Source organism: Hyposmocoma kahamanoa, unplaced genomic scaffold (genome assembly GCF_003589595.1).
Source record: "Hyposmocoma kahamanoa isolate Upper Pololo Valley unplaced genomic scaffold, ASM358959v1 180, whole genome shotgun sequence".
Lineage (NCBI taxonomy): Eukaryota > Metazoa > Arthropoda > Insecta > Lepidoptera > Cosmopterigidae > Hyposmocoma > Hyposmocoma kahamanoa.
The window spans coordinates 1420224-1448177 of NW_020653711.1; the positions used below are offsets into that span (position 1 = coordinate 1420224).

At 36.7% G+C, this 27954-nt stretch overlaps 1 protein-coding gene across 1 annotated transcript; it reads right to left on the minus strand.

The window, feature by feature from the left end:
• Positions 1–27707, minus strand: LOC113225905. Its single transcript, XM_026458371.1, has 13 exons — positions 27616–27707; positions 27342–27541; positions 24311–25118; positions 24043–24178; positions 23835–23933; positions 22583–23753; positions 22434–22504; positions 22065–22159; positions 19853–20091; positions 12073–12122; positions 7905–11578; positions 7571–7821; positions 1–614 (listed from the first exon to the last, which is right to left on the minus strand). Exons 1-13 carry the CDS (start codon positions 27632–27634, stop codon positions 468–470), a joined length of 6960 nt encoding a protein of 2319 aa, XP_026314156.1. The 5' UTR covers positions 27635–27707; the 3' UTR covers positions 1–467.
• Positions 27708–27954: the final 247 nt, after the last annotated feature.

The following is a 27954-nucleotide window of genomic DNA, read 5'->3' on the forward strand; positions in this document are numbered from 1 at the left end:
GAAATCACAATTTTAAAAATAAAACGCGAAATAATCACAAGAAAAATATAAAACAATAAAAATCTTCACAATGTACAACACACATTAGAACTGAATGTATTAAAATAATACACTAATTCTTAGTCATGGTCACAAGAGATGCGACACACTGTGGAACATGATACGATGAAAACAACAAAGATACAAATACGTGCGAAAACGCCTGTAGAACCACGCCGTAGCCCAACTGTTCAACTACGACAGTCTATTTTTTGCCCATCTTTCCCTCTTTTCAAACTAAGAGAAAAACGGACGGATATAGATATTTTTCCATTTGTAATTTTGATCGAGACGTAAGCAATTTGAAAATAGAACAACAAATTTTTTTGTTGTAATGTCTAATGACATACTGTAACCCTGTAGCCCGGGCCAGAAGGTAATTTTCCTTTAAAACTATACCCAATACCCCAAATGAAGAAGTCAACGATTCAAGTTTTGCGATTATTGGAAAGGAATCCTTTAACTGAACTTAAGAATCCTCCTCTTTTCATTTTAAATCCGCTTATAGGCAAAATAGTGTGATTAGTGAAGTACGATGCCGAGGTGTCGTAAATCGAGGAACTTAGATCGATGCCCTGAAAATAATAATCAAACCAATTAGGTCCCTGACTACCAAACAAACTACGAAACTCCCTTAGACGGGATTGATTTCATGGTAATGGTCTGGCCATACAGAGGCGGCGCCGAGGCGCTATTACACCGCGAGCGCTCCGGTACGCAGGTCTACTCCTGGACCGCTTTTCCCGCTGTACCGCCTTTGTGTGGTCTGAGCTTAAAGGTTCTAATATACAAACGATATTTTGCTGGAACCACGGAAGTAAAAAAAAGAGTGGAAATGACGTCAGCGACATTAAAAATTTGAAAATGTAATCTTACATTAGGACTAAGATAATATAATTTTGATTGATTATAAATTATCAAACGAAATTAAACAATAGTAAAAAAGTTTTGCTAAAATAATAGAAATTGATTTGAATCCAAGAAGGTTTTACATAGGGCGCCCTATGAGTTTCCGGAACTGGCCACTTACATAAACAATATTTAAAAAGTAACTACAATATTTGAAAATGGAACTCTGGCTGTAGAATACAGTTTGTTTCATCTTACTGCCACTTGTTTTCACATTGTGGCGTCATTTCAGAAATTGGTTGTCTACATCACGATGGGATTTAACTCGTGAAAATTTGAGTAGTATGATTCTCTACGACTTTAAGTGTAATTTGTGAAACAGCTCGGCGGAGCTTCGTTCGGCTTTAAACTGCTTTTGGCGACGAAGCACCATGTAAGACGACTGTTTACAGCTGGTTTGCAGAATTCAAACGCAGTCGTGTGAATCTCAGTGACGAATTTCGTGGTGATCGCCCGTCCACTGCTGTGAACAACTAAAACATCGATGCTGTGCGCCGATATGATCAAAAAATACCGGCCAAAACATACATACCATATGTGACATACCATGAGATTCGGGCATCTTTATGCATAGGCTTGAGTCAAATACAATCAATACTACACAAACATTTGGGTGTGCAAAGCTGTGCCCTTAATGTATCTCACACAATTTGTCTGAGGCTCAAAAAACGGATCGCGTCACTTGGTGCAATGCCATTTGCTTACCAGATTCAACGAAGGGGCGTCAAATTTGTTGTGAGACATAGTAACAGGTGACGAAACATGGATTTATAGTTACGATCCCAAAACAAAGCAGCATTAGATCGTATGGGTCTTTCAAGATGAGCCGAAACCAACTAAAGTGGCGCGCGTGCAAAGTGCCTCTAAGCGGATGATTGCTTTTTTTAAAATAAAAGTGACACGTGGCTACTGTCGCTTTGGAGAATTGTTGTACCGTGAATAGTGATTGGTACATTTGTATGCCGGAAGTTATTGACAAACTCCGTAAAAATAACCGTAAACGCCGTATCATCTTGCATCACGATAATGCCAGTTCTCACACGGCCAGACAGACAAATGAATTTTTGAAGGTGAACAACGTTGACCTTATGAGCCATCCCGCGTACAGTCTCGACCTGGCACCTTGTGACTTATTTATTTCCAAAACTTAAGAACCAGTTACGCGGTCAACGAGTTCATCACCTGAAGAGGCTGTCGAAGAGTATGAAAAATATGTTTCAGAGATTGTCTCGGAGGAGTGGTATGTTTTCAAAATTCGTTCATTCGTATGAAAAAGTGCATTAACACTAACGGAGAACATTTTGATAAACAATAAATTCATTTCTGACCATTTATAGTATATATTTTTTATTCATTCCGGAAACTTATGGTGCGCCCTACCATTTTCTTTTTCTTTACCTTTTAACATTTTTGTAGAAAGCAAAAAAAAAATTCTAATGTTTTTGCTGTTTATCGTGTTTGTTTGAATTAATTTATCTTCTGATATTTTTTAACCTGTTCTTCTATAGTTTCCAATTGGTACTTATTTGAGAAGACAAGAGCTAAAGGTAAGTTTGTAAGTTATTAAGAATTAATTAAAACTATCAATGTTGATGAGCTAAAGCGCAGACTTATTCTATTTTAGGTATGTTGTTGAGTGATTTGTGATTATTGGCGAGGTATTGGATTATTATCTGTGTGTAAGTGCATGTAGGTAATACATTCACTGTTTATTGTTTATAATGCTTAATGCTTGTGTCTGATTCATCTTCATCCTTCAGGTGGAAACGTGTAAGTGGTTGTAAGTTTCTAATTATGTTTGAAGCTGTTGGTTTTTCGTGAATAGATACATAAATAAATAAATAAGTAGTCTCATCTACACTCCTTGGCAGTTGTATGGGGGTGGAGAACGACTCGCCTGATGTGTTGGTATCCAATAGTACGTAAGAGTCATCTGATGTATCAGCAGAGTTCTGTACGCTCTTTGCTGTTAGGTGCGACCTCTCAATCTTGATGGGGTTAGTATTATGCGACGCCTTGTATTATGCGATTTCTTGCCAATTATTACGAGTTACGTTACGACACAAATGTATCGTAATTATCACATGATAGTTTTACTTAATTATTAATTGCTAATTTACATTTAGCTCTTATTGTCTCTCAAATAAGTACCAATAGGAAACTATAGAAGAACAGGTTAAAGATCAGAAGAATAACATAGTAAATCTATTCAAAAAATACAATAAACAGCAAAAACATTACAAAAAATTTTGGCTTTCTGCAAAATATCAGTCGTTGTGAATTAAAATGCTTTAGGCCCAGATATTGTCAGTCTCACGTCTTTAAAAGCTTCCTTTTTTGTGAGAATAGTATCTCATTAGCTTTAGAGCTCGCTTTTTTATGGGAATAGTATGCATGGTTAACTGTTATTTGAAATCTGATGTGTAAATTAAATACGATTAATTTACCTACATATCAAATTTCAAGTCTATCCAATCACTGAAAGGGTTGAATATTAAAACAAAGTCGTCATAAAAAGTCTTTATTCTCTCTGAAATATATGAGGTATATTTGTTCTACAGTTACCTTTTTCTGAATTGACTGAACATCACAACACTTACAGCGTCGACCAGCTTGTCAAGAAAATGAAGATAGTTATTTCCGAAGGCGAAGAAGTGAATCAATAATTTCAAGAAAGCTTGACGTCAAATAACTAACAATGCTTCAGACATGTTTTCACATTTAGATGTGGTCCATAAATTGCGAAGTCGACTCTGTTTCATGTCATATATTACATGATTAACACAATTTCTTGCATGGGAATTGCCTCTGCTTTTAGAATTTTTCTCTTGTTATTCATAGATATATAATCTGATACTGTCGTAAAATACCTACAGCAAATGGTGCAACATTATGTAGGTACCCAGCTTTTTCTGCCTGTTGCTTCAGCCCATTTCTCCATTAAAAAGGATCCGACGGGAAACTAAAAACTATAAAACTAAGAACTCAAGCGGATGAAGGTGACGCATAATAAGCAAGTAATGAGATAGGAATCATGTATACGAGGGGAAGGAAAATGTCTATTCTTATAAAGTCTTTATTTGATACTCCACGAGCTTACGTGCATGGTAAAATTATCGATACTGTATCTCTCCTATCCATATTTCCTGTTTAACTAAACCAAAACCGGGTTTGTAAATACAGAATTTATACTTATCGATAATTTAATTACAACACCCGGACCCAATACCAAGTGGAGTGCGTCGTTAGTGCAAGCAATTCATTGAGCGTCATTCGAATTGTTCTTTTGATGGTGGCGATGGCTAGCAACAACGTATATTGTTATTACTGGGTTGCCACAAGATATTCTTGTTTCGAAATATTAATATTGTATTGTTCAAAATATTAGGAAATACAGAGTTTCAGTACATACCCATGAAATGTAATCACTCTCGGTGTATCTTTTAAACTTTGCTTCTTACGCGACAAGATGTAACGGCATATTTCAATTTTTTTCACAAAATAATCTTCTTGTATATTTGAACGACAACTGACGCGCTGTTGATACTCATAGGGAGCGTCTGCTCATAAGCTGTCAGAAGCCAGGTAAAGCGTGTCCCGCCCACTAACCAGTCTATTAATTACTAATATTTATTAGGTCTGTGGCTGAAACTGTAGCCGACTGTAATATTAACTAAGCTGCTTTGAAGTTAAGTATTTACTGAAAAATATTTCGACAAAATTAAACATATTTAACGAACAAGAGCTTATTCAGCTACAATCCTATGAAATTAACACTACTTCCGAACAATAAACTTCTAAAAGAAATTTTAATTTAGCGTAAGAAACACGTTTTGCTAAAAAAGTAGGACCAAAATCAATGAAATTTATATTATTGGTTATAGAATTACTTTCACCCTCAATTTTAATAAAAATGCGTGCCTCGTTCTAGCGTGACCATGGTCGAGTTTTGAAATTTTGTTAATCAAATATAAAGTCGCCATTTAGTCGGTTCTAGTCGCAAAAAACTAGATTTAGTCGGTCCGCCGGTTTACTGTCCACAATGGAATAAGCTTATTCCAGCGGCACCATTTCTCAATATCGAGAACCACAACACCTAGCTTAGATCTGATTACACTAAAAACAGTCGTAATATAGTCGGTTCTAGTCGTAAAAAACTGATTTATTCGTTACGCCTTACGTTGGTATAAAATTATTCTAGCGGCACCATTTTTTAAACTCGCTCGGAAACCGCAGCTCCTAACTTATTTTAAGTTATTTTAACAAATTGATATTTTAACAAAGACCAACGGCTATCTTACAGGGTAGAAACTGAAATAATAATGGAGATCAAATTATACATCCTCACAGATAGACCCACGTGACGTTAATGAGCCTTAAATTATAACTATATAGTTAGTTACTAACTAGTAATGACATTTTCGCAGCACTTAGTAAATATCTACACGCCAAAAAACGAACTACTAATGTGACGCTTCACCGATGTAACACTAGTATTAAAAAGGTCAATATTAGCCTGCTTGGATAACACATTGAAGCTATTACGCGCACGCAAGAGATATACATTCTGCCGAAAATTCGAAGAGGCCAGAGGTACGCACAAAAGTGAATTAAACCTAAGGGTCTTTGTAGGAGCTCTAAGAGAAATCTTGGACACGAGTTCCGTGGAGCCACGGCACCAGACGCAATTTTTCGCAAAAATGCTAGGTCTGCTATCTGACGTTGCATATATGTATAGTGGCAAAAGATGATCTTTCTTACATATATCAAGATACCGGTTTGACTCGTATCGCTCCCTATTTCGAAAACATAAAAACTTAATAAATCTTCTTTGCACATTTGCAATACGCGATATGTGGGTAAGGTATTGGGGGCTTCAGACCTCCGATGCGTATTCCAGGTAGCTGCGGACAAATAAGCAATATAAAATGTTTAATGTCTTATCTCTGGAATTACGCATCATAAACCCGAGAGCTTTAGAGGCTTTTGAAATAATTGAGGTTGCTCACCAGCACTGCTGCAGAATATTTAAGATTGCTCACCAGCACTGCTACCATAATTTCTTAACGTCCTCAAATATTTGCACTTTTCCTCCTCATGCCCTCAAAGCGCCTTTTTTAGAGAAGGGGAAAACCATTCAGGATAGCGCCTACCAGTGACTGTTTTACATGATATGTATCTATCTCTCAATGACAAAACGACAGCTTAGATCTCATTGCACCCAGAAAAAGACGTGAATTAGTCGGTTCTAGTCGCGAAATGTTACAATTAGTCGCTGATTTGTTTAAAAATACAATCGATTTATTATTTCAAGGTTATACTTATTTTAGTCACTCAGCTCATGCATGTACAAATTTTGCATAATATACAAGCATTTGTTTGTTTGTTTTAAATAGATGGTATTTGTAGATATTAATAAAGTTTAGCTTTTAATACAAGCAATTTAGCTTAAAATATATAGTTACTTTTCCTTAACGTCATTAGGATTTATCGATTGTCATGATATATTGAGACGTGGATAATGACTCAGAGACAGATAACGATTGGAGGCATTTGAAATGTGGTGCTGGAGAACAATGGAGGGAATCAGTTGGACGGAAAGAAAAGCCAATGAGGAGGTGTTAAGAACGGTGAATGAAAGGAGAAGCAGACAATTGAGAACCGAAGGGCGAAAATGTTTGGTCATCTGATGCGTCACGACAGTTTTCTTAGAAACATAATAGAAGGGAAGATCGAAGGAAAGAGAGGCAGGGGAAAACAGACATGAAGTTATTTAGATCAGATGAAGGAAAAAAGTAAATATCGTGTCGTATCAGGAAATCAAGGCTAAAGCGCTAAACAGAGATGATTGGCGATTATTCCACCGGCAAGAGCCTAGCTCTTAAATAAAAAGAAGAATGATATTAATTACTGACGCAAGTGAGCGACTAATACTAACATTTCGCGACTAGAACCGACTAATTCACGACTTTTTCTGGGTGCAATCAGATCAAACTATAAGCTGTAGTTCTCAAGATTGAAAAATGGTGCCACTGGAAGAAGCTTATTCCAGACACGACAGTAAAACACCTTAATAACTTCAAAGCTGCGTAACGACTAAATCTAGTTTTTTACGACTAGAACCCGCAAATCACAACTTTTTTAGTGTAATGAGATCTAAGTCACGTGTAGTGGTTCTCGATATTGAGAAATGGTGCCGCTGGAATAAGCTTATTCCAGCGTGGACAGTAAAACACCCTTATAACTTTTTAACGGCGGAGCGACTAAATTTAGTTTTTTGCGACTAGAACCGACCAAATGGCGATTTTTTGTGTGACTAATCAAATTTCAAAAACTCGACGATGGTGATGACTCTGGAATAAGACACGCAATAAAAGCATAACCTCGGACGGCGACGCTTCGAATTTTATATGAACGCAAGACTGTCCGGGTAGAAATTAATTTCCCTACTATTATATATTCAACCCCCCAAATTTCTTTTCCCAAAATTGTTGCATATCGTTACCTTATGTTGTTATTTCATATTTATTTAAAATACTGCAGGTCGTACAATTCATGTTTTTCTACATAAAGTGGAGCGCCATAAAAAAAATCAGAAAGAATTGTATTATTACAAACTTACATTAAGAGACGTATTGATGTGATACGAATCAATAGAACTGTTCATGCTCGCAACTTTTGGTATTAGCCGGCCAAATCTTACATCAGAAGTCTTCGATCGCATTATCAAGCATGACATCAACCTCTTAAGGAATGGCTTACGATTCTTCACTTCTACTGGGTTTACTTTATAAGCCTTCCAGGTCACGTTTTCAGATGATAAAGAGTCGATCGATGTCCCCAGATTGGGAGTTGGACATTTCCGACGACATCCTGAAATGTTAATATTGAGAATTACACAAGTTTTTGTCTATTAATTAAAATTATTATTATATGCTCGTTTTTGTGCCACCTACCTTTAAAAAGTGTATAGAGGCTATTTGAGCTGTGTTTCCTTAACAAAAGGTGACTGGAAGCTTGTCTCACGACGTTACCATCAAGATACGATGAAGAAAATGTTACGCGTTTTTCTGTGTTAATGTTAGCGTAATAGATCTCAGCAGAAGAAGCTGCTCGTCTTGTACTAGATTTCAGCTTTTGTATTGGATATATGGTTTCCCCTTCTAGACCGTGAACCATTCTACAAATATTGCAAAACTTGTCATTATCTATATAGTATCGTGGGGCCTCGTAACGTTCTTTCAATTCGTTTTTCTTAAAACTTGAAACATTTGAAACTTGTACATTTTTCCGTCCACATTGCGCACACTTTAAATTATATGAATTGTTGTTTTTTCCTCCTTCTTTAACACAGTTAATGACATTTTGTGTGTCCCTCCTTGGTTCCGGTACTGTTTTCTTTGTATTTTGTTTGATACTTGTTAATTCCTTTATCTTATTCCTTATAGTTCCGGGGTCAGCGTCTTGGTAAATTTGTTGTATCAATGACTGTTTTGGAGATTCAGCAGCAGATTCCATTTGTTCTGTAGTCATTTTGCACACCTTTTGAGCAGTTTCGTTTTTTGTCATAAGCCAAGAAGTTTTCTGACTTGCTTGTTCCGCTCTGTTGAGAGTGCATACATTAGCATGCATAGGGTTATTAAACTCATTTTCACCATCTTTTTTCCTTATCTCTCCTACAGAACAAGAACAGCAGTGATGAGCATGTCTGCCTTTCCATATCCTCGAATGGGTAACTTTAACATCTAATACTTTTTTCACTTTTTCATATTGTTTTTTCGATAGTAGTATAGGTTTTTGTTTATGAAACTTTTCAATTTGTAGGTATATGTTTATATTTCTATTCAAAATTAACTGTTGGTAGTTAGGCTGCGCTTCATCCACAGATTGTTGTCCATGATGTTTATCATCTTCGCTCTCGAAAACTGTACTTTGTCTTGGAAAAGAGTTTTGTTCATGTTCATTTCCTTTAGGCTTATTTTCTTCAAGCTTATTTCCTTCCTGACGCTCGTAATGTTTAATTCGTCTTGGGTAATCGATACTTCTATTTCTTTCTTTGTTCTCGAAAATTTCAAGACCATTTTCTTCCTGAGGCTCGTAATGCTTACTTCGTCTTGGGTAATCGGCACTTCTATTTCCTTCTTTGTTCTCGACAATGTTAGGCTCATTTTCTTCTTGACGCTCGTAATGTTTACTTCGTCTTGGGTGATCGATACTTTTATTTCTTTCTTTGTTCTCGGAAACTTCAAGGCCATTTTCTTCTTGACGCTCGTAATGTTTACTTCGTCTTGGGTAATCGACACTTCTATTTTTTTCTTTGTTCTCGAAAACTTCAGGGCCATTTTCTTCTTGACGCTCGTAATGTTTACTTCGTCTTGGGTGATCGATACTTTTATTTCTTTCTTTGTTCTCGGAAACTTCAGGGCCATTTTCTTCTTGACGCTCGTAATGTATACTTCGTCTTGGGTAATCGACACTTCTATTTTTTCCTTTGTTCTCGAAAATTTCAGGCTCATTTTCTTCTTGACGCTCGTAATGTTTACTTTGTCTTGGGTAATCAACAGATCCATTTATTTCATTGTTCTTGAAAATTGTACGTTCTGTTTGATGATCAATCGATTCGTCTTCTTTTTGTACAGGTTCCTCAACGCGATTCATTTCGTGCTCCTCAGGCAATGCAAACTGATTGCGAATGTTGAGTTTCTTACAGGTGCAACAAGTAACCTTGTCGCAAGTGTTTTTCAGATTACTGGCTCCAATTCTTTTTGATGGTTTTGATTTTAACTTTCGTACAGTTTTCACTGAAGAAACTCTTTGTGGAAATATTATATTAGTAGTAATTCCTTGATGTTTAAGTGATTTTGGATCATTGATCAGGTCTGTAGATGTCCAAACGGATTTATCATTAAACTTTCTAAATTTATTTTCTTCAAGTTTTTCTTGTACATGTTCTTCAACGTGATTTATTTCGGTTGCCTTAATCAATGACACCTGATTCTGGATGATGGGTTTGTTGCAGGTGCAACAACTAACCTTATCACTAGTGTTTTTCAAATTTCGGTCCCCATATTTATTTGATAATCTTGATTGCAATCTTGGTACTGTTTTTGGAACTATTGTGTTAGTAGCATATCCGTGATATTTAAATAATCTTGGATTATAGATCAGATCTGCAGGTACAGAATAGGATTCATCGTTGTGCTTACTAAATTTGTTTTCATCCGGTTTATTCTCTTCTTGGCACTCGGAAATTGTACGTTCTCTTTGGTAGTAAATACATTGCTCTTCTTTTTCTTGTACAGGTTCCTTAACGCAATTTATTGTAAGCTCCTCATTCAATGCCAACTCATTCTGGATGATCGGCCTCTTGCGGGTGCAAGAACAAATGTTATCGCTAGCGTTTTTTAATTCGATGTCTCGATATTTTTTTGATGATCTTGATTGTAATCTTGGTACAGTTTTCACATTAGCAACTCTTTTGGTAACTATTGGGTTAGTACTACTTCCTTGACATGGAATTAATTTTAGATTATAGTTCGGATCTGGAGGTGTCGAACAGCATATATCCTTCAGCTTACTAACCTTCCTTTCTTCAGGTTTATTTTCTACCTGGTGCTCGACATTTGCGCTTTGTCTTGGGAAATCAATAATTTTATATTCTTCTTTGTTCTCGGTAGTTGTACTTTCGCCTTGGTCGACAATACATTGTTCTTCTTCTTTTTCTTGTATAGGTTCCTCAACACAATCCATTTCAGCTTCCTTCGCTAATGGGAAATGTTTTGGGATAATCGGTTTATCGCAGGTGCAACACTGAAACTTATCACAAGTGTTTTTTTGTTTTCGGTAGTCATATTTTTTTGGTGGTGGCGATTTTGTTTTTTGTAATGTTCGTAAGTTATGATCTTCTTTTGGTTTTGGAACTATTGGGGTAGTGGTAGTTCCTTGACATTTAAGCAATCGTGGATTATAGATCTGATGTAAAGATGTCGAACAGCATTTGTCGTTGACCTTTTTAAGTTTTGCGATACATTTACATTTAGATTTTTTTTTCCGTCTCTTTAAATCCTTAATTGCTTTTCGTTGCTTTTTCTCCTCTTTCTGTTTTTCCTTCTTCTCCTTTTTGTCCCTCTTCATTTTCTTTTTAAGAAGACGAGTATTTGATGAATTCGTAGAGAAATCAGAACAATCGCTAGAACTTTTCTTACATTCTTTTTTGTCACAACAGCGTGGCCTAGTCAAATCTGGGCGCTTTTTGCGCAGAAGCTTCTCAGGCGGTATATGTTCTATAAGCGCCTCAGGCGCCACAGGATCACAACTTTTTTTACGTTCTCTGCTAGGAAAATCATTCGGATGGTTTATATTACCATCAACTGTTTTTCTGGATAATTGCACTGCGCTATCAGGACAGCAACAGAAGGAATGTAGATTGCATGTTTTTAAAGGATATACTTCAAAAGGCCGATATGTTTGTTTGGTATATACATTGGTTTGATAGACCTCGTAGTGGCATTTTGCCTTTTCGTGTTTACAATTTTTGGTGGAATTCACTTTGTTACAAATACGACACATGATATCATACTTTGGAGCTATCCCAGCGATCTCTCGAACACTTGCATGAGCATGTTTCGGCCTGAAAATATTACTTTCGTCACATACTTATCCATACTATTTCAAACCTCCCATATAACTACCATTCGCAACCTTGGTATAATAAAACCATATCTGCAAAGTAACAACTTTTCAGTAAAGATTGAAAGATTGCATTTAGTCGATAACTTTTTACATTTAAATAGAATATGTATAAAATTTCACATTTATACATAAATTGTTTCATGTAGTTCGCACTGTTTTTGTGAGTTTGATGTGATAAAAGTACTTTTGATGTACGGTCACATGTTGCTTTATTACACCAAGGTTACGTATTGTTCTAAGACAAAACTGTATTTTTAGACAACACAATAATAAAAAAAGTTTTAAAAAGATGAGGGTATAATTGAAATACTCTTATGAACAGTTTACTTCGCCCATCGAGTATATTTCTGGTTATATGATCGACGGCTTCGTCAAATTAAAAGTAAAATTTAAAAAAGGAAACGAAGAAAAAATTAAACTTAAAAAAATAACCGTTTGTCACAGGAGCTGTATTGAAGGCCTGCTGGAAACCATTGAAGAACCTAAGTAATAAAAATAACATTAAAATATTAAACAAATAAGTTACGTAAAAAACGTAAGTAAGTTTTTATACGTGTGGAACGCGATTACTTCGTCTGCTCCGTCATAAATGTGAACCGATTTGTATTATTCTTTTTTTGTTGGAAAGAAGGTACCCACCTCAGTAGTGGTATCATTCAAATTTGAAGATAACATTCCACCTCTAATGGAAATCTAAAATGTTCCACCGGATTTATCCCCTAATAATTTGCTATATTTGGGGATGAATCTGGTTTATTATATTTCACCCATTTTCAAAAAAAATTTTGCAAATACATGGAATTCCACAAATTTTCGAGGTCGATCTTTTTTTAATAATTTGGTATCATAAAAAATAATCAAAAAGTTATTGATTTGTAAAACAAATTTCCAACATTACAAATTTTCTATACAAATATAATGATTTAATATATAATAATTATAATATATATTTATAATTTAATTTTTATCTTACATTTCATATTATATTTTTATTATGAATTTTATAAAGGACTAATTCAGTTTCCGTAATTTTTATGATTTTGAAAGCACTATTTTTCATTGATGTAGGAATAATTGCAATAAAAAAATATTGTCTAACGTTAATTAGATAGAAAAAGATTTTATTCAATAATATGAGATATTTGCAGCCTACAAAACAGGGAAAAATAAAAAAAATGTCACAGCAGTGAAAGAGTTAAGATGTAGGCGGGCATTTCTTCAAAGCCACATTTTTCTGTGTCCATGTACTAAACTCCACTTATTTGTCAAAACAAAAATCTACAAAAAAGAGAGTGTATAATATAGGTCGAAAGCTAACTGGAGAGCACAAAATCTTCCCAATAAACATTTGGGATCTGATGAAAAAAATCCGAAATACCTAAAACCTAACAATGGTGGCGTGTCCCGAATGCAGAATCCCACACAAAGTGTCATTTTTCTCAAAATTTAAGCCGTATATCAATATTAGACTTTAGTTCACGTATAATAAATTAGATGACAGTACTTATAATCTGAATTTCACAATAAACTAGACAATAGTTTTATCATAATACCAAGATTCCTGTGTTTTTTTTAAATTCTAATATAAATGTGTATTTGACCTCCATCTCACTTCACCTGATGGAAAGTGACGATGAGGTCGATTATTCACTCTCGCCTTGAAAAGGTCCAAATTATAACGTTCATGTAACACTACTAATTGCTAGTCAGCTATAAGGCTGAAGCAACTGTCCCGGTGTGAAGTAATGCCTCACCCTGGAAAGGATGCCAAGCTTCTTGGCTGCATTTTTGGCCATGGATTCAATGTATCTGCCGAAGTTCAGATTGGACGACAGGTCCATTCCAATTAGCTGGAGACGGTCGGCTATTGGTATGGATATATCACGAAAAGTCGGAGTCAGCTCAAAGGGACTCCGTTTAGTGGAGAATAGACACGCCTGCGTTTTGGTAGCGTTAAATTTGACAAGATTGGCATCACTCCAATCGGAGACTGCCTTGAGCGTCAAATCTAAACGACTCTCCTCTGACCTTTGCATTGGTCAAGTACCTATCTACAACTGTGCTGTCATCAGCATACGCAAAGGTATGTATAGGTACCTGGAATTAACATATCATTGATATGCAACAGAAAGAGAGTTGCAGACAGTACGGAACACTCAGGAACTATCTATCGCCGTATGTTCGGAAGAGTAGCCTTCTAAGACCACTCGAATGGAACGTTCACTCAAGAAATCTGAGATCCAATTGCAAAAAAGGTCAGTGGGAAGCCCATAACATGGAAGCTTGCTTAAAAGGCTTGCGTGCCAGACCCTGTCAAAGGCTTTAGAAATGTCCAAAGACACTGCAAGTGCTTCGCTTTGCTTTTCTATAGCCTCGCTCCATATGTGACAAGCATACACAAGAAGATCGCCGGTAGATCGCCCTCGTCGGAATCCATACTGGCGATCACTGAGGAGGTCATTGTCTTCAAGGTATGACAGGAGACGGTTGTTGAGTGCACGTTCCATAGTCTTGCAGAGTATGGAAGTGACTGATATAGGTCTATAGTCGACAGGGTCAGCTCTGCTTCCCTTTTTGGGCACAGGTTGCACGTTTGCAAGCTTCCACGACCTGGGAACTACAACAGTCTCAAGTGAGAGGCGATACAGGCGCGTGAGAACAGGAGACAACTCAGGCGCACAGTTACGTAGGACTACCGCTGGAATTCCATCTGGCCCGCTAACTTTACTCACGTCAAGGTTCCGCAGAGTTCTAAGTACCTCTTTTTGGCGTATGCGAACTGGCGCCATAGCGCAGCCAGCCTGAGGTAAGGTAGGTGGTACGTTCTCTGCGGCATCCAGACGCGAACTCTCTGCAAAGAGTGAGGCAGAGATTCGCCTTCTTTTCTGCAGTATGAGCCAGCGTACCATCCGGCCTCAGCAGAGGTGGCAAAGATGGGTGACAAAAGTTACTTTGGACCGCTTTGGCCAGGGACCAAAAGGATTTGCTACCTGCTGGATAAGAGGCAAGCTTGGCCCCTATGCGACGCACGTGGTCGAACTTGGCCCTACGTTTTGGCACTTCTTGGCGGCTATATTAAAAGCTTTCTTCAGATTCCGCGTACTCGGAGCTTTGCGCAGTCGAGCACCTGCCCATGCTTGGTACGCGGACTGCTTTTGTGCTTGACGACTGCGGAGAGCGTTAAACCATGGACGAGCTTGGGGTCCATTGGGTACATCGGAGTATGGTATGTAATAACTCCATACCCAAACGCAAGACCTCGACTACAGCATCAGCACAGCTGATGTTGCTGATTTCAGGACTTTTTGCGTGTAAATACGTAATGCGGTGGATTTGGTCCAGGTTGATTGTTTAATTCGGTGCATATGATATTTGAAAAACTAAATTTACATATTTTATTTGTAATTTTTTATAATATGTATTGTAACGACTAAAATATAAAAACAAATAATGGTTTTATAAGTATTGTCGTTTACGAGTAATATCAAAAACATATATATATTCTGAATCTCGTGGCCTTGGATTCGGTGGATTTTATGCTACCGAATTCAAAAAAGCTTCCACCGAAGTCGCAGTAAAATGCCATCGAGGCCATATTTTCTTCGAAAAGCAAGATTTTTTTTTTACGTTTTTCCTTATACATATTTAGTTAATATTATTGGTTTTCACAGTTTTATATTACAAGTAGTAATTTAAAATTATGAAAATGCTTTCCGCTGAAAATGAACAAGAAAAATCAAAACAGAGGAGAAAAATTGGAAATCAAGAAGATAAAGGAACGTGCTAGAAAAGCAGAGATAAAAACCATATAAAAACCGATCAAATTATATATGAAGTTTTAAAGAAAGATAGAGGTATGCGAAGAAAAAGCTCAAGGAAAGAAGTTGCATGAATTACCTCGTCATGTGTAAAAAGTAATGAAAGATATTAATCGCGAAAGCTCCAAAATATTGTTTTTTTTTTTGTAGCTACCGATTACGTTCTAAAAATTTTTTTTAATAAAGAGATACGAAAGTACTTTGTGCGATTGAATGATTTGCAGTAATATGATTTTTAGCATTAGTCATAAGGTGAAATTAGTTCTGATCGCTTTTTATATAAATTTTAGGGTGAATTTCACTTTCCCAATTTCAATGGCACTTTTTGAGTGACTTTTTTGTAAAACCCTTTTTTCTTTTGGTTTTAAGGTCTTAAACGTACAAATAAATTCAAGCAATGTCAATAATTATAAACTCACAGAAATATTTAAGTTAAATACAACAAAAAACGATATTTTAGGTCACCCGAATGATTTTCTCATAAACATAAATGAGAAAGAAAGACGGCACAGTAATGAGAAATTATTGTTACAACACACATTTTATCGTTCACAAAAGAACCTTTAACATGTAACAAAAAAATAAGTAAGAAAAAAAATATTTTAATATAACTTCTTGTATCAAAATCCTTGTCATCCGTGTAAGACCGTCTATCTATCTATGTATATGTAATAAATAAATAAATCTAAATAAGTATTTTGTTCATGTAAATGTAACTATTTGACTTAAAAGTAAAAAAGAATGAGAGCGACAATAATGATATTTGGATACATTTTTAATTGTCAAGTGTGTAAAATATGCTGGGCCTTTATAAAAGTGCATAAGATTTTAAAGTTCCCTTTATCTAATTGATGTACAATAATAATAATAACGTACACACTCAACATAGCCCAGCACTAGGGAAACCCTGTGTCGCGGGTGCCATGGACACACACATAGGGTCGTATTCCAGAACTCTATTCAATACTCAAGTCAGGATTTGAGTATTGCAGTGAGCACTGAAAATCATACTCAAGTCCTTGCCATTAGGGTCGTATTTCCAGTGCTTGAAATCATACTCAAGTCTGCTCAAATCCTGACTTGAGCATTGAGTAGAGTTCTAGAATACGACCCATAGACAACCACAAATTACACCCAAACTCACGAGATAAATAAATGTAGACCATACAAATATTTCTCACGGCCCGGGAATCGAACCTGGGACCTCTGCGTGGCAGTCCGGCATGGTAACCGTTCAACCACCAACGCAGTTCAGTAACAATAAAGTTTGTTAAATTTAGTATTTACTTAGATTGCTTTACATGAATGAGAACGATTTAGTTACTAGCGCTGAAATTGGTATTTAAGTCGATTTTTTGCTAAAACGGAGATGCACAGGTTACTTCTCTGTGTACACTCCAATCCGACAGGAGCCCCTTCTCACGTGTGCGAAGGGTGAAGGTGATGCGGTATGGACTTTTGTTATTGAGAGGCTTTCAGTTGAATTGACACTAATGATAAGAAAAATTGAAACACATTTTGTATTCCCAAGAAAGCATGTTTGTTTATAATAAATTGGAAAGTTACGATATGTATTCGATGTGTAAGTTATTAGAGTTTATCCTCGATGGGATATATTGCGATTTCCACGAGTGTTTAATTTTTATGTTCTTTTCTTAAAATTAGGGCGAAGTGGAACCGGCTCCCAGGAATGAGAAATTGCCCACTTTTTTAATTTTTATATTTATTACTGTGACGTAGTAAAGTAGTCGTTTTATGTGTAACACAGACTAAGTAAGCAAGCAATCATATTAAATAAATAATGCTCAGCATTCATGTAATAACACAAAATTTATTGAAAGGGATACATTTTTGGAGGTTATCTGAAAACGACCCTTTAGTTTTTAAAGCTTGATTTAATAGTTTGTCATATGAGTAAATATTTAATGTAGATTATTGAACGTGTTTATTGACTTTTCATAATATTTTATACCAAATTATGCCTCTTGTTTAAATTATCCTGATTTCGGTGGCGGCTGAATGCGGTAGATCAAATATGTCAACAACTGTTAAGAATCTAGTTCCCCAATTAACGGAATCTTATGTAAGTTTGAGTTCTATTACCGCTCAATGTTTTTCTTAAAATTAAAAAAAAATCGACCACTGAAGTCAGAGAACTTTATTGGAGAAATGCCCTGACATGTTATTTAAACAATTAATAATGTACAGGGTCAAGAGCACGTCAAGCTTGACACTCAAGACTTAAATCCAACTCTATGCCCCTTACGATAAGAACGGTCCAAAGTACATACTGTCAAGCTTGATGTGCTCTTGACTGTACCAGATAACTATACCAATTAGGTCTCAAACTAGAGAATTGCCTGTACTGCATCAGCGCAACGGAATTCATTCCGGGGCCCTGATTTTAATTCAAGTCGGAATTGATCCGACCGGGTAGCCCAACCGCAATATTATACGCCTGGACTCGGAAAAGACGCAGTTCGCAGATCGCGAGTGGGCCTCTGGGCTTGGGCCCGGGTCACGCATTACCCCGAATACGTATAGAAAAGTTCAGTTCCTAAACTGATTCTGCCGGGAATCGTACCCGAAGCTTCTTGCGCCCACAGTGAAACCTTCGAGTCACCGTGATAGTCTAGTTGAAATAATTAAGTGTCGATCGATGGAGATGTTTCTTCTGTAAAAAGGCAAACGCAAAAATAGAGTATATATATATATATATATATGTCATAGCGCCCTCTTACATTACGCGATTTCTCACAGATGGCGCGACGGCAAAAAAGTCATTAAAAAAGAAGATCTGCAACAAGCACATAGAAAAATTCGTGTGATACGCTGGTTCGTAAAGTGGCTTAGTTGGCATAGCGTCTGGCACGTTTTGCTAGAAAACGTTACTTCGAATCCAGCCGGATCGAAGGAATTTTTTCTAAGTGTTTGATCTTTGTGTTAATAAAAATAACAAACTAATGGAGTAATTTCACAAAAATAATTTAATATCATGCTGGTGAAACATCCTGACATTCAATACACTTAATTCAAGTCTATTTGTTTTTTTTTGTGAATGAATGAATGAATGAATACCAAGTGACGGGAGGAACAAGTCGTGTGCCCGTTGGTGAGCGTCACGCCTGTCTATAACTGCTGCATTGTCGCTCAGTGCTTTAAATCGCAAAGTTCTGAGGGTCACTGCCACTGCGCCTGTGGACCTGAGACGTAATATGAAAAATTTTAAGTGCCCGTAATTTCACCCTTACCCTTCAAAACCGAAACACAGTAATGCTCACATTACTGCTTGGTTCCCTGGAAATCGCTTTCACAAGGAATTCTACTGCTATAAAAAAACTGGTCACTACAAAATTGAGATTAATTAATTACCACAATTTTAGTCCTTACACGAAACGGGATCGAATGGCATGAAAAAAGTTTTGTGAAAATTGACTTTAATCTAGCTAAGTGTACCATTATTTTTAAATAGGGATGAAACACAAAACTATGAATCGGTGCGGTGCGAAATATGCGAAATATTTCGCAACGCAGAAATATGTGACGCGAATTGCAGCGATGCGATTTCGTGCGGCGACGCATCTGATTGCCACGGTTCGGGCAACCATTCCTTCGACGATCGTACCGATTCGACGATTGTAACCATACTGAATATATTTTTATAATCTTAGTATAGAGTACTAAAAAAACCGACCTCAAAAGTACGTGGAATTACATATAATTACCAAGTTTTATTGAAATCGGTTGACCGGAAAGTGCGCAAACCCGGATTCAACCCCTAGTTCGCCACTATATGGGACTTGACACAGGAGATAATAAAAATTGGTTCTCACTACTCAAAGTATATTGAGAGAAAAACGCCTTGAATTAAAGAAAATAATTGCTCCTTATACTAAAATTTAGGCGCTATTTATAAAAATGAATTTTCATGCGTGAACAGCCACTTAGAGGTGGATGATTTTCTTCAAAATTATATGGGACCACTATGGAGGTACCCTCTTTCCAACAAAAAATGAATCATGAAAATCGGTTCACAAATACCGAAGTTATCGGGTAACATACATACAAAAAAAAATGCAGTCAAATTGAGAACCTATTCATTTTTTGAAGTCGGTTAAAAATACGTAGCGTCACGGATCGTAAAAACAGTGTTCCAGTTCTGTTATTGATAAAGAAAGTATAGGAAAAGAACACAAAAAAGATTAACATCGCAGAAATGCGCGATGCGGAGCAATTCGAAAATTCTTGCGATGCGTCGTGCGAGCTCGTAGATTTCTGCGATGCAACGTCGCATCGTAGTTTTATGTGTCGACTCTTAATCAGGATTGCTATAAGTGCTCATAGTAGAGTCCTAGGACCATTTGGTATTTGATGATTGTACTAGAGTGACGTACCTCCTTGTAAGTTGGAGCAGACGTGGAAGGTGTTTCCACAGGAGTTATAGCAGGCGTATTACTTGAAGTCCCTACGGGTGTCGGTATACGGCTGGGAAGACTGCCTTCTACTGAAGACATAGGAGATACCGTAGGAACTTTAGACCTCTCTATGCCGAGCAGTTCTCTAATCTCTCTGTCCCTTTCGATTGGATAGGTAACAGGGCAGGAATCTCCTATGTAATGCTTGGAAGGAGTTACTGAAATGTAATAAAATTTAAGTCATGAAAAATGCGTTATATAAAATTAGGGATATACAATTTTGAAGATATGCGCATTCGTTCTTAAGGAAAGTATGTTTCGGTGAGGTTAAAGAAGTCACCACACATATTAACGCAGAATCGACTTGAGCCGGTCTGATAAAGCTTCCAACCATGCAATAATTATCTGGCCACGCTTCGGGCCAGGAATTTATGTAATGTTTGAGTCCTTATGCGGTTGGGGCCGAACGCTATGACCAACTGGCGGGTGAGGAGCGGGCCGGGTCCGGGGCCAACACGGAGCGGAAGTTGGGATCCATTGAATTCTATGCAACCGTCCACACAGAGCGGCAGCGGCGGGGCGCGGTCTGGGAGCGGAGCTTTAGCAGAATTGTGCGTTGTTTTGTTTTACCTACAACTCTTGAATGTGTTTTTATTAATTGTCAATATTAATTCAACCGAAATTTATTTCGCGTTGTTTCTGTAATGCTATAAAAGCAGATTTTTTTCTTAAACACTATCCGACAACGATATGATGCTTTCTTTAAAATCTAAGTATAAAATGAAAATTGGCTGTTTTTGGTATCACACTGTCTGCCTTCGCGCCGTTGTCTCGCCGCGAACTACGCGTACAACTGCTAGTGGTAACCCCTGGTACGCGGTCCGCTAGTCCGGCCCCAGACCGCTTTTCCAGTTGTACCGGGTCTGTGTGGCATGACCTTAAGAGTGAAAAAGACGTTGAGCGTTTCTCTTCCGCTCGGCTCGGACAGGCGTTGCGACCAGAATGCATATAACGACTTTTTCATTTTTTTATTGCATGAACATGTTTTGTTTTCCTAACCAGCTTAAGGCCCAGTGCCCACTGACGGGACGGCACGGTAGGGAATTTTTAGGTGATTAACAGTAATATACCTTAATGTTAAGACATTATAGTTGATAGTGGCAATGGTAGTAGCTACCAAAACAAATCTGCAGTGAGCTTAGAGAAGCCTAGCCGGCAGCCTCCGAAACGCGACGGCTTCGGGATGCTTCGACAGGTTTCTGAAGGTTATTCACCCAAAATCTTCTCCTTCTTGGGAGATGGTTCTGTTCTTCTTCAGCAAGATGAGAAGTTGTACAACTTATCTGAAGCTAACTTATGAAAAGCTAGGCACGAGCACGATGTCGCGACGGTATTCGGCATGCCTAAGGATACCGCGGCATAATTGCCATCAGAATGCGCTTGCAAGTAGGAATGCCAACGGATCCCTTGCCTCACCAATGGGCGCCGAGCCTAACCACCAAGAGTCACCAGACCCATTAATCCGTTTTCGGTTGCTTACATCCTTCTACCTCATAGTTGGACAAGCTTAATTGAAAGTACGTAACGTACAATGTGTATTTATAAAAAAGGGATGTGTATGTAGTTGCGTCAAGTGTAGATTATGGACTCAATTGTAAGCCTTCGTCAAAGTGAGTTTTCTATCAGGTGCATTAAATTTTTTGGCTCATTCAATTTAAAGCGGTCTGCCTCAACGCGGACTTTTGTGTCACGACATTGTTTTAGCAACTTGCAAGTATAATTATGTTCATATCGTGATTTGAATTGATCAATACATATCCATTGATTATTTCACAAAATTCGTATTGAGGTTTAGTTTTAATAAAATTTGTTAACACGTTCTTCTAATTAAAAAGAACGATTTTTCTCGTACGGCGTTAAAAAAAGTGCTGTATATAAGAATGACATAAATTTTAAATTTTCCAACATAGAACAATTTGTTTGTTTTAACTTTGGCAAATTGTTGCACTAAAAGGTCAGCGGTTAAAATTCAAGACAACCTGTAGATGGGCAAAATTCAGTTCCTTTGTTTGCAGGTCGAATTCTTTCTTTAATACAATTCGTAATTTTAAATAATAATCATAAACGATACGATCGAAACTTCCGTAAAACTTTCGAAAATAGCACAATATCATATTTTTTTCAAACTCACCCGAAGATTTATTAATTCCTTTACTAAAAACATCGTGAGCAGTTACTGACATTTGTTCTGTTACCACCAATTCAGAGTCACTTTCGTCTGTCCTTCTGGAAACATTATCTAGTCTAAGCATACAAGACGTTAAGAAAAAATAAATAAAACATAAAATAACTTAAAAGATTAAGGGACAACTTGGAAAGTTTATACTGCTACCTGCTTCAAAAATGTGTGTACACACTGCATTCAAGTACAATTATTCACGAAATTGTCATTGTGGATACTTGACGATGATTTTTTCTTTGTACCGTAAATGTACAATCTCATAAATATATCAATTCTAAATATCTAAATAGGCTAGTAAAAAAAGAACAAAAATTCTACCTGTGAAAAAGCTCAATGCTATCTCGTACAACTAATCCAGAAACACGTGGGATCTCAGCGTGGTTTGATTGCTGAAAACAAAATAACCCCCTGTAACATTTGCAACCCTGAAGTATTTCTCACGTATAATTAATATAAAATAAACTCACGTTAAGTGTATTATAAGCGTAAGAGTCTGATCTCTTCCTAGGTGTCCCTTCATCAGTATTGTATAAAAGATTCTTTAAAGATAGGTCCGTATCAATATGTCGAACCTGTACATCAGAAACGCGAGTGCTGTTACGAAATAGCCCGTCGTAAAGTTCATTCTCACCGTCTATGCTTACAGCAACGTTGGATGCATTAGTGATGCCTTCAGCCCACTCGCTTTGGTGTTTCTGACTTGCATGTCCATCCCAAGTTGATCGTCCGTCGATCACACATTCACAAGCGCGTTTAAAAGAATCTACTATTGCTTTCTTTGATAAAGTGACTTCTGTATTCACGCCCTTAGACGACTTCGGTATATCTGTCAGCTCTTGTAACGATTCATCTGACGTATCTAGTGTGAGTTTTTTATACGTAGGATGCTTAGCCTTGGTACCCTCAGACGAAAATTTTGTATCCCTCTGATGTGACATTTTAATTTGTTTTGATGTGCTACCCATCTCTGCTTGTTGCGTTATAACTTTTTGTTGAGTAGCTTTACCAAACTGTGAATTAGCATTTCTGTCAGGACTCTTGACTCTGTTAACTTCTTTTTTAATTTTTATAGTTTTATTTTCCACGAATTTGGTGTCAACTTTTTGTCTGGTTGGACTAGAAGGCGGCGACGATGAGCGACTTCTAGGTCGAACCTTTTCAGATTTAGATACAACATTTTCACTTCTTTCAGTTTTAGCTGCAACTTTTTGTATTTTAACTGGATTTCTGATCGGTGATTTCACTGTTTTAAGTGCAGTACCTGTAATTACTTCAGGTTTTGTTGGAGATCTATCATTTCTCTTTATAGCCTTTTTTTCTGTCTTAGGTTTCAAAGGATTCCCACGTCTAGCAGTTTGTTTATCAACTGCAGGCTTTGCATTATGGGTTGCCCTGGAAGGACTTGCTTCGCGACTGTGCGTTCCTTCTGGCTTGGGATATACGGATATAATAACGAGTGGATTTGTAAAATTTGATGCTCCTATGTCACCCTCCCTTTGAGCTGGTTTCAATATCATATTATCACTGTTAGCACAGTCACACTGAAGCGTTTCGTCTTTATTTGCATATATTTTAAGCTTATCAATGTTGGAAAAACAAACTTGGTTAAAATTAGCAGGTTTGCATTGAGTTTCTTGGCTGAAATTATATTTTATTCGGTTAAACATTGACGTAACTAATTAATTATCGTTATTGCATAATTTTAAGCTTTCCTGTTACCTGCGATATGAAGTGCTCTGCATTGCTGGGCACAAAATAGACTTAATGGCAGGTGTAGCAGGGCACAAATCGACCTGCACAGTTGAATCTTTGTGATTCCTGCAAAAATTAAACTGTAAAAATTATCTGTTTATTATCAATTTATGTGTGTATTATCAAGAAAATATAAACTGTAATCAGTACAATAGTAAATTCACGAATACTTTGCCTTGCTTTGAATTTTGGTTGGTAATTGTTGGAAATGGAGCGTTCGTTTAATCTGTCTTGCGGACACTCGCAGTACCGGCTATAAGGACTATCAGATGGTGTGGTAGAGATGCGACGAGTTTGATACATAGTTTCAACTGTAAAATATTATACCTGTATATTGTCAATATAAATTCAAGAGGATGCATTTAAATACAGATATAAATGTATCCCATTATCATACACAATAATAAATTTAGTAGTTATATAATTTTTTATAGAGAACTTACACGGTTGGTCGTCAATACTAGCATCGCATTGCAGCACATACTGATCATCATGATTCAAACCAAGTTTACCAGTTATTTTAACTTGACCTTTTTTAGAAGGATGGCATCCCGTATCCGCACTGAATGGCTGGCATTTGCAGTCGTATGTAAGTTTCTCAAAAGCTTCCTCTTCTGAAGGCATCTCTTCATTTACAAGTTGTATTTTCTCTAAATTTCTCATTTTCTTTTCATGCAACGATTTAAGATGTCGTTTGACACTTTGTTCCATCTGTGCTGGTGCCATTGTATTAGCAAAAATGTCATAAGAGCCTATTTGTCTCGAGCACGTGCATCTTCCAGTGCCAGAGTATTTCTCAAATTGCTCATCATCAAATTCTTCTTCGTCCTCGCCGGACAGTCTCTTTCTTCTCCCTTTCTTTTTCTTTGTGTCCATATTCAATGATTTTAGCAATTGTTGGACGTTTTGCTTCACAGAAATCTCCTCATGTTTCAATCGGCGCTTGTAATTAGACTTCGAGAACTCGGCGCTGCCAGTGCCTTTTACTTCATAGACTTTTTCGTGTTTTCTATTTTTTATAACAATGTATACGTTTTCGGATTTAACTGAGCTCTCTTGATTAGAAACAGAGCTTTCTATCCTTTTCGGGCAACTTCTCTTCTTTCGAGTCGCAGAAGTGTTGTTCGGTATGACGGTTACTTTGATCACCGGTTTTTCTACTTCTGGATCATCGATTGATGAGTTACAGTAGTGGGGAACTTTTGAGAATTGGAGATTTGTGTAGCTCAATACGGTATACTTTTCGACTGTCTGCGAAAACGGTAGGAGCATTTTATATCGTTAACACATACTCATTTCATTACGTTACAGTTTTAAACGCGATAATTTTAAAAATACACGTTTAAAATATCTAAGAGTAGTGTAAAAAGTAGCAGTGAATTTTTAAAATAAACGCAGGCAATATATATTTTTTAAAAAGCACATCAAGGACAAAACTAACAAGTTGTAGTTATAATCATGTTTCAATGGCGCTTCCTTTAAGGAATATTCTTCCACTTAACCAACAAAAGCTATTTTTTTTATAATATCAAGTGACGCGACGAATAAGTCGTGCGCCTGATGGTAAGCTACACGTCTGTCCTTAATTGTTGCGGTGCCACTCAGAGCTATAAATCGCAAAGATTTTAGAGGCACTGCCACTGCGCTTATCACCCTGAGACGCAAGTTCACAAATCCCATGTGCCTGTAATTTCACCAGCACCCTTACCCTTCAAAACCGAAACGGAATATTTAATGCTTGGCGGCAGAAATAGGTAAGGTGGCAGTACTTCCCTGGACGAACTCTTTCACAAGGAGCTCTACTGCTGCTATTTGCATTACTGGGAGCTTTTAATAATTAAATGTTACTCTTTATTGTTAGGGGTAGTTATTTGAGCTACTGAACGAAATCCTCATTTCGCACCTTTTGGTGTAATAAGTTCACATCTGCAAAAAGACAACTTTTCAGAAGATAGGTTTAATTCTACGAACGAAATTAGTGGTTAACATTTTTATGCTTAAATATGAGAGTTATAAAATTTATAAAAAAGAGTTATAAAAAAATAACTTGTATTATGTAGTTCGTATTATTTTTATGACTTTCATGTGATAAACACACTTTTGACGTGTGATCACTTGTGGCTTTGTTAAACCAAGGTTACGATATTATGTTCTTATTGTATTTCTACGGTATGAGCTCTAAACTCTTGAAGAACTTTTTTAAACTAATTATTATAGTTACAAGCCGATGTAGGCCATACTTTGTGCGCAATATTATCTTAAATTATACACAGGATTATTTGTAAAATACCAACAACCTCGCATGTTTATATTACTGACATATAAACAACAACTTTGGCTCGGCGACTTTCTAGAAAAGATAAATTTATTAAACAAACTTTTTAGTTTCTGTTGTACTATCTAACAATTTTTACATCTATATTTTTAGCAACGCCATGTCTCGTGCGTGCTTTCATTCATAAAAATAATTTTCGTAGTGAGTGTTTTTTTGTAACCGCACAGAATTATCACCATTTAGAGAAACCTATTTGAAAGTTTTATTTTTGTCCGAAAGTAAAATGTGACGAATTATTCAAAGTCATGCAACAAAAGTTGTTGTTGCTGTCTTCGATCAAAAATATATTCGTACACAGTAGCCACTCAAAAAATGGCACCGTCGTAGGAAGGCAAAAATCACCGATATCATCATGTTACGGCACCTCTGCTGAATCGTGAGCGCAACATTAAGCGTCAAACTTATGTAACTCACATTATCCTGTGAAGCATTTGTACTTTGTTTCATAGCTTTAAGGTTTGACGGCGCATTCGCAAAATAGGATCCGTGGCATCATCTCTAATCGATAGTCGTCATTAAAACCATTTTAGCGCTTTCTAGCATCAATAGTAGAACGAACACCAAGCACTGGGAGTAGGAATATCTTGAGCAGATTATCATCCTTGGGTCGTGGTGGCGTGCGCACGCATCCACGTGTTTGGTGGACGTTATTTTGAATCTTAATTAATTATAGCCATACTTTATTGTTTCCTTCAGTTAGTAATTGTAAAATTAAGAATAATAAGAGAAGTAATTAAGATAACCCGTATTTTATTGATATCACCGTCTCGTTCGATAACCCACTCATAGCGAAAAAAAATATGGAAACCACTCTGATATCGGCCTGAGTGCCTTCCGATTCATTTCACAGTACCCTTTTCATAGATATTTTAAAATCTATATCAGAGTGAATTATATCACGCTTTAGGACTACATGCGAAATAACTAAAGAGGTAGATACACTCCTACATAAGTAAGGTTAAAGCAAGGACGTGTTTGGATTTGATTTTGTATGGAATCGCGCGTCCAATATATTTGATTGATGCGAAGTTGTTAATATTTTACAAACAAACCTGTGTAGTAATTCTGAAATTTCCAGATAGTTCTTGAACTGGATATGACTACATACCGTAAGGCTTTGGTAACAAAATGTAACTCACCAGGTTCTCCTCACTTTGCTTCACGAGAACAGACAATGAAGAAGTGGTATCTTTCACATCCCAAGTACTGTTTACACGCTGATTTGGCGTCGTATATAAATTATTATTCGCCTCCGCGTTATATCTAGACGCTTCGTCTCTACAATACCGGTAATTCTTGAAAAGTCTTTCCACTGGCGGTCTCAGATTATTCAGTGTTTCTAAAAAAAATACAAAATTATGAACAATCCTTTTTAAACTTTTGAATTTTGACAAACAAAAAAATTAGAACAACCTTGAACTTTGGGATTCATATTGGCATTTAGAGACTATGGCGGTAAATAAAATTTTCGTATGACATGTCGCACATTTTATGCTATGAAAATTATGAAAATAGCAAGGGTATCTATTGTTAGAATTATTTTATTTCAAATGTGTTATCTGTCAACATGTAATGAGGTGAAATTGAATTGTCAGGCTTATGAGGTTTTTCATAGATATGTCATAGATAAATTTTCGGCCAGCATTAGATACTAGACAAATATTACACTATATCACATACGTAACTCTTTTGGCTGATTGATCGTCTCCAATGTGGAAAGAATGGCAGAGAATCGAGCTGCCAAAACAGCGT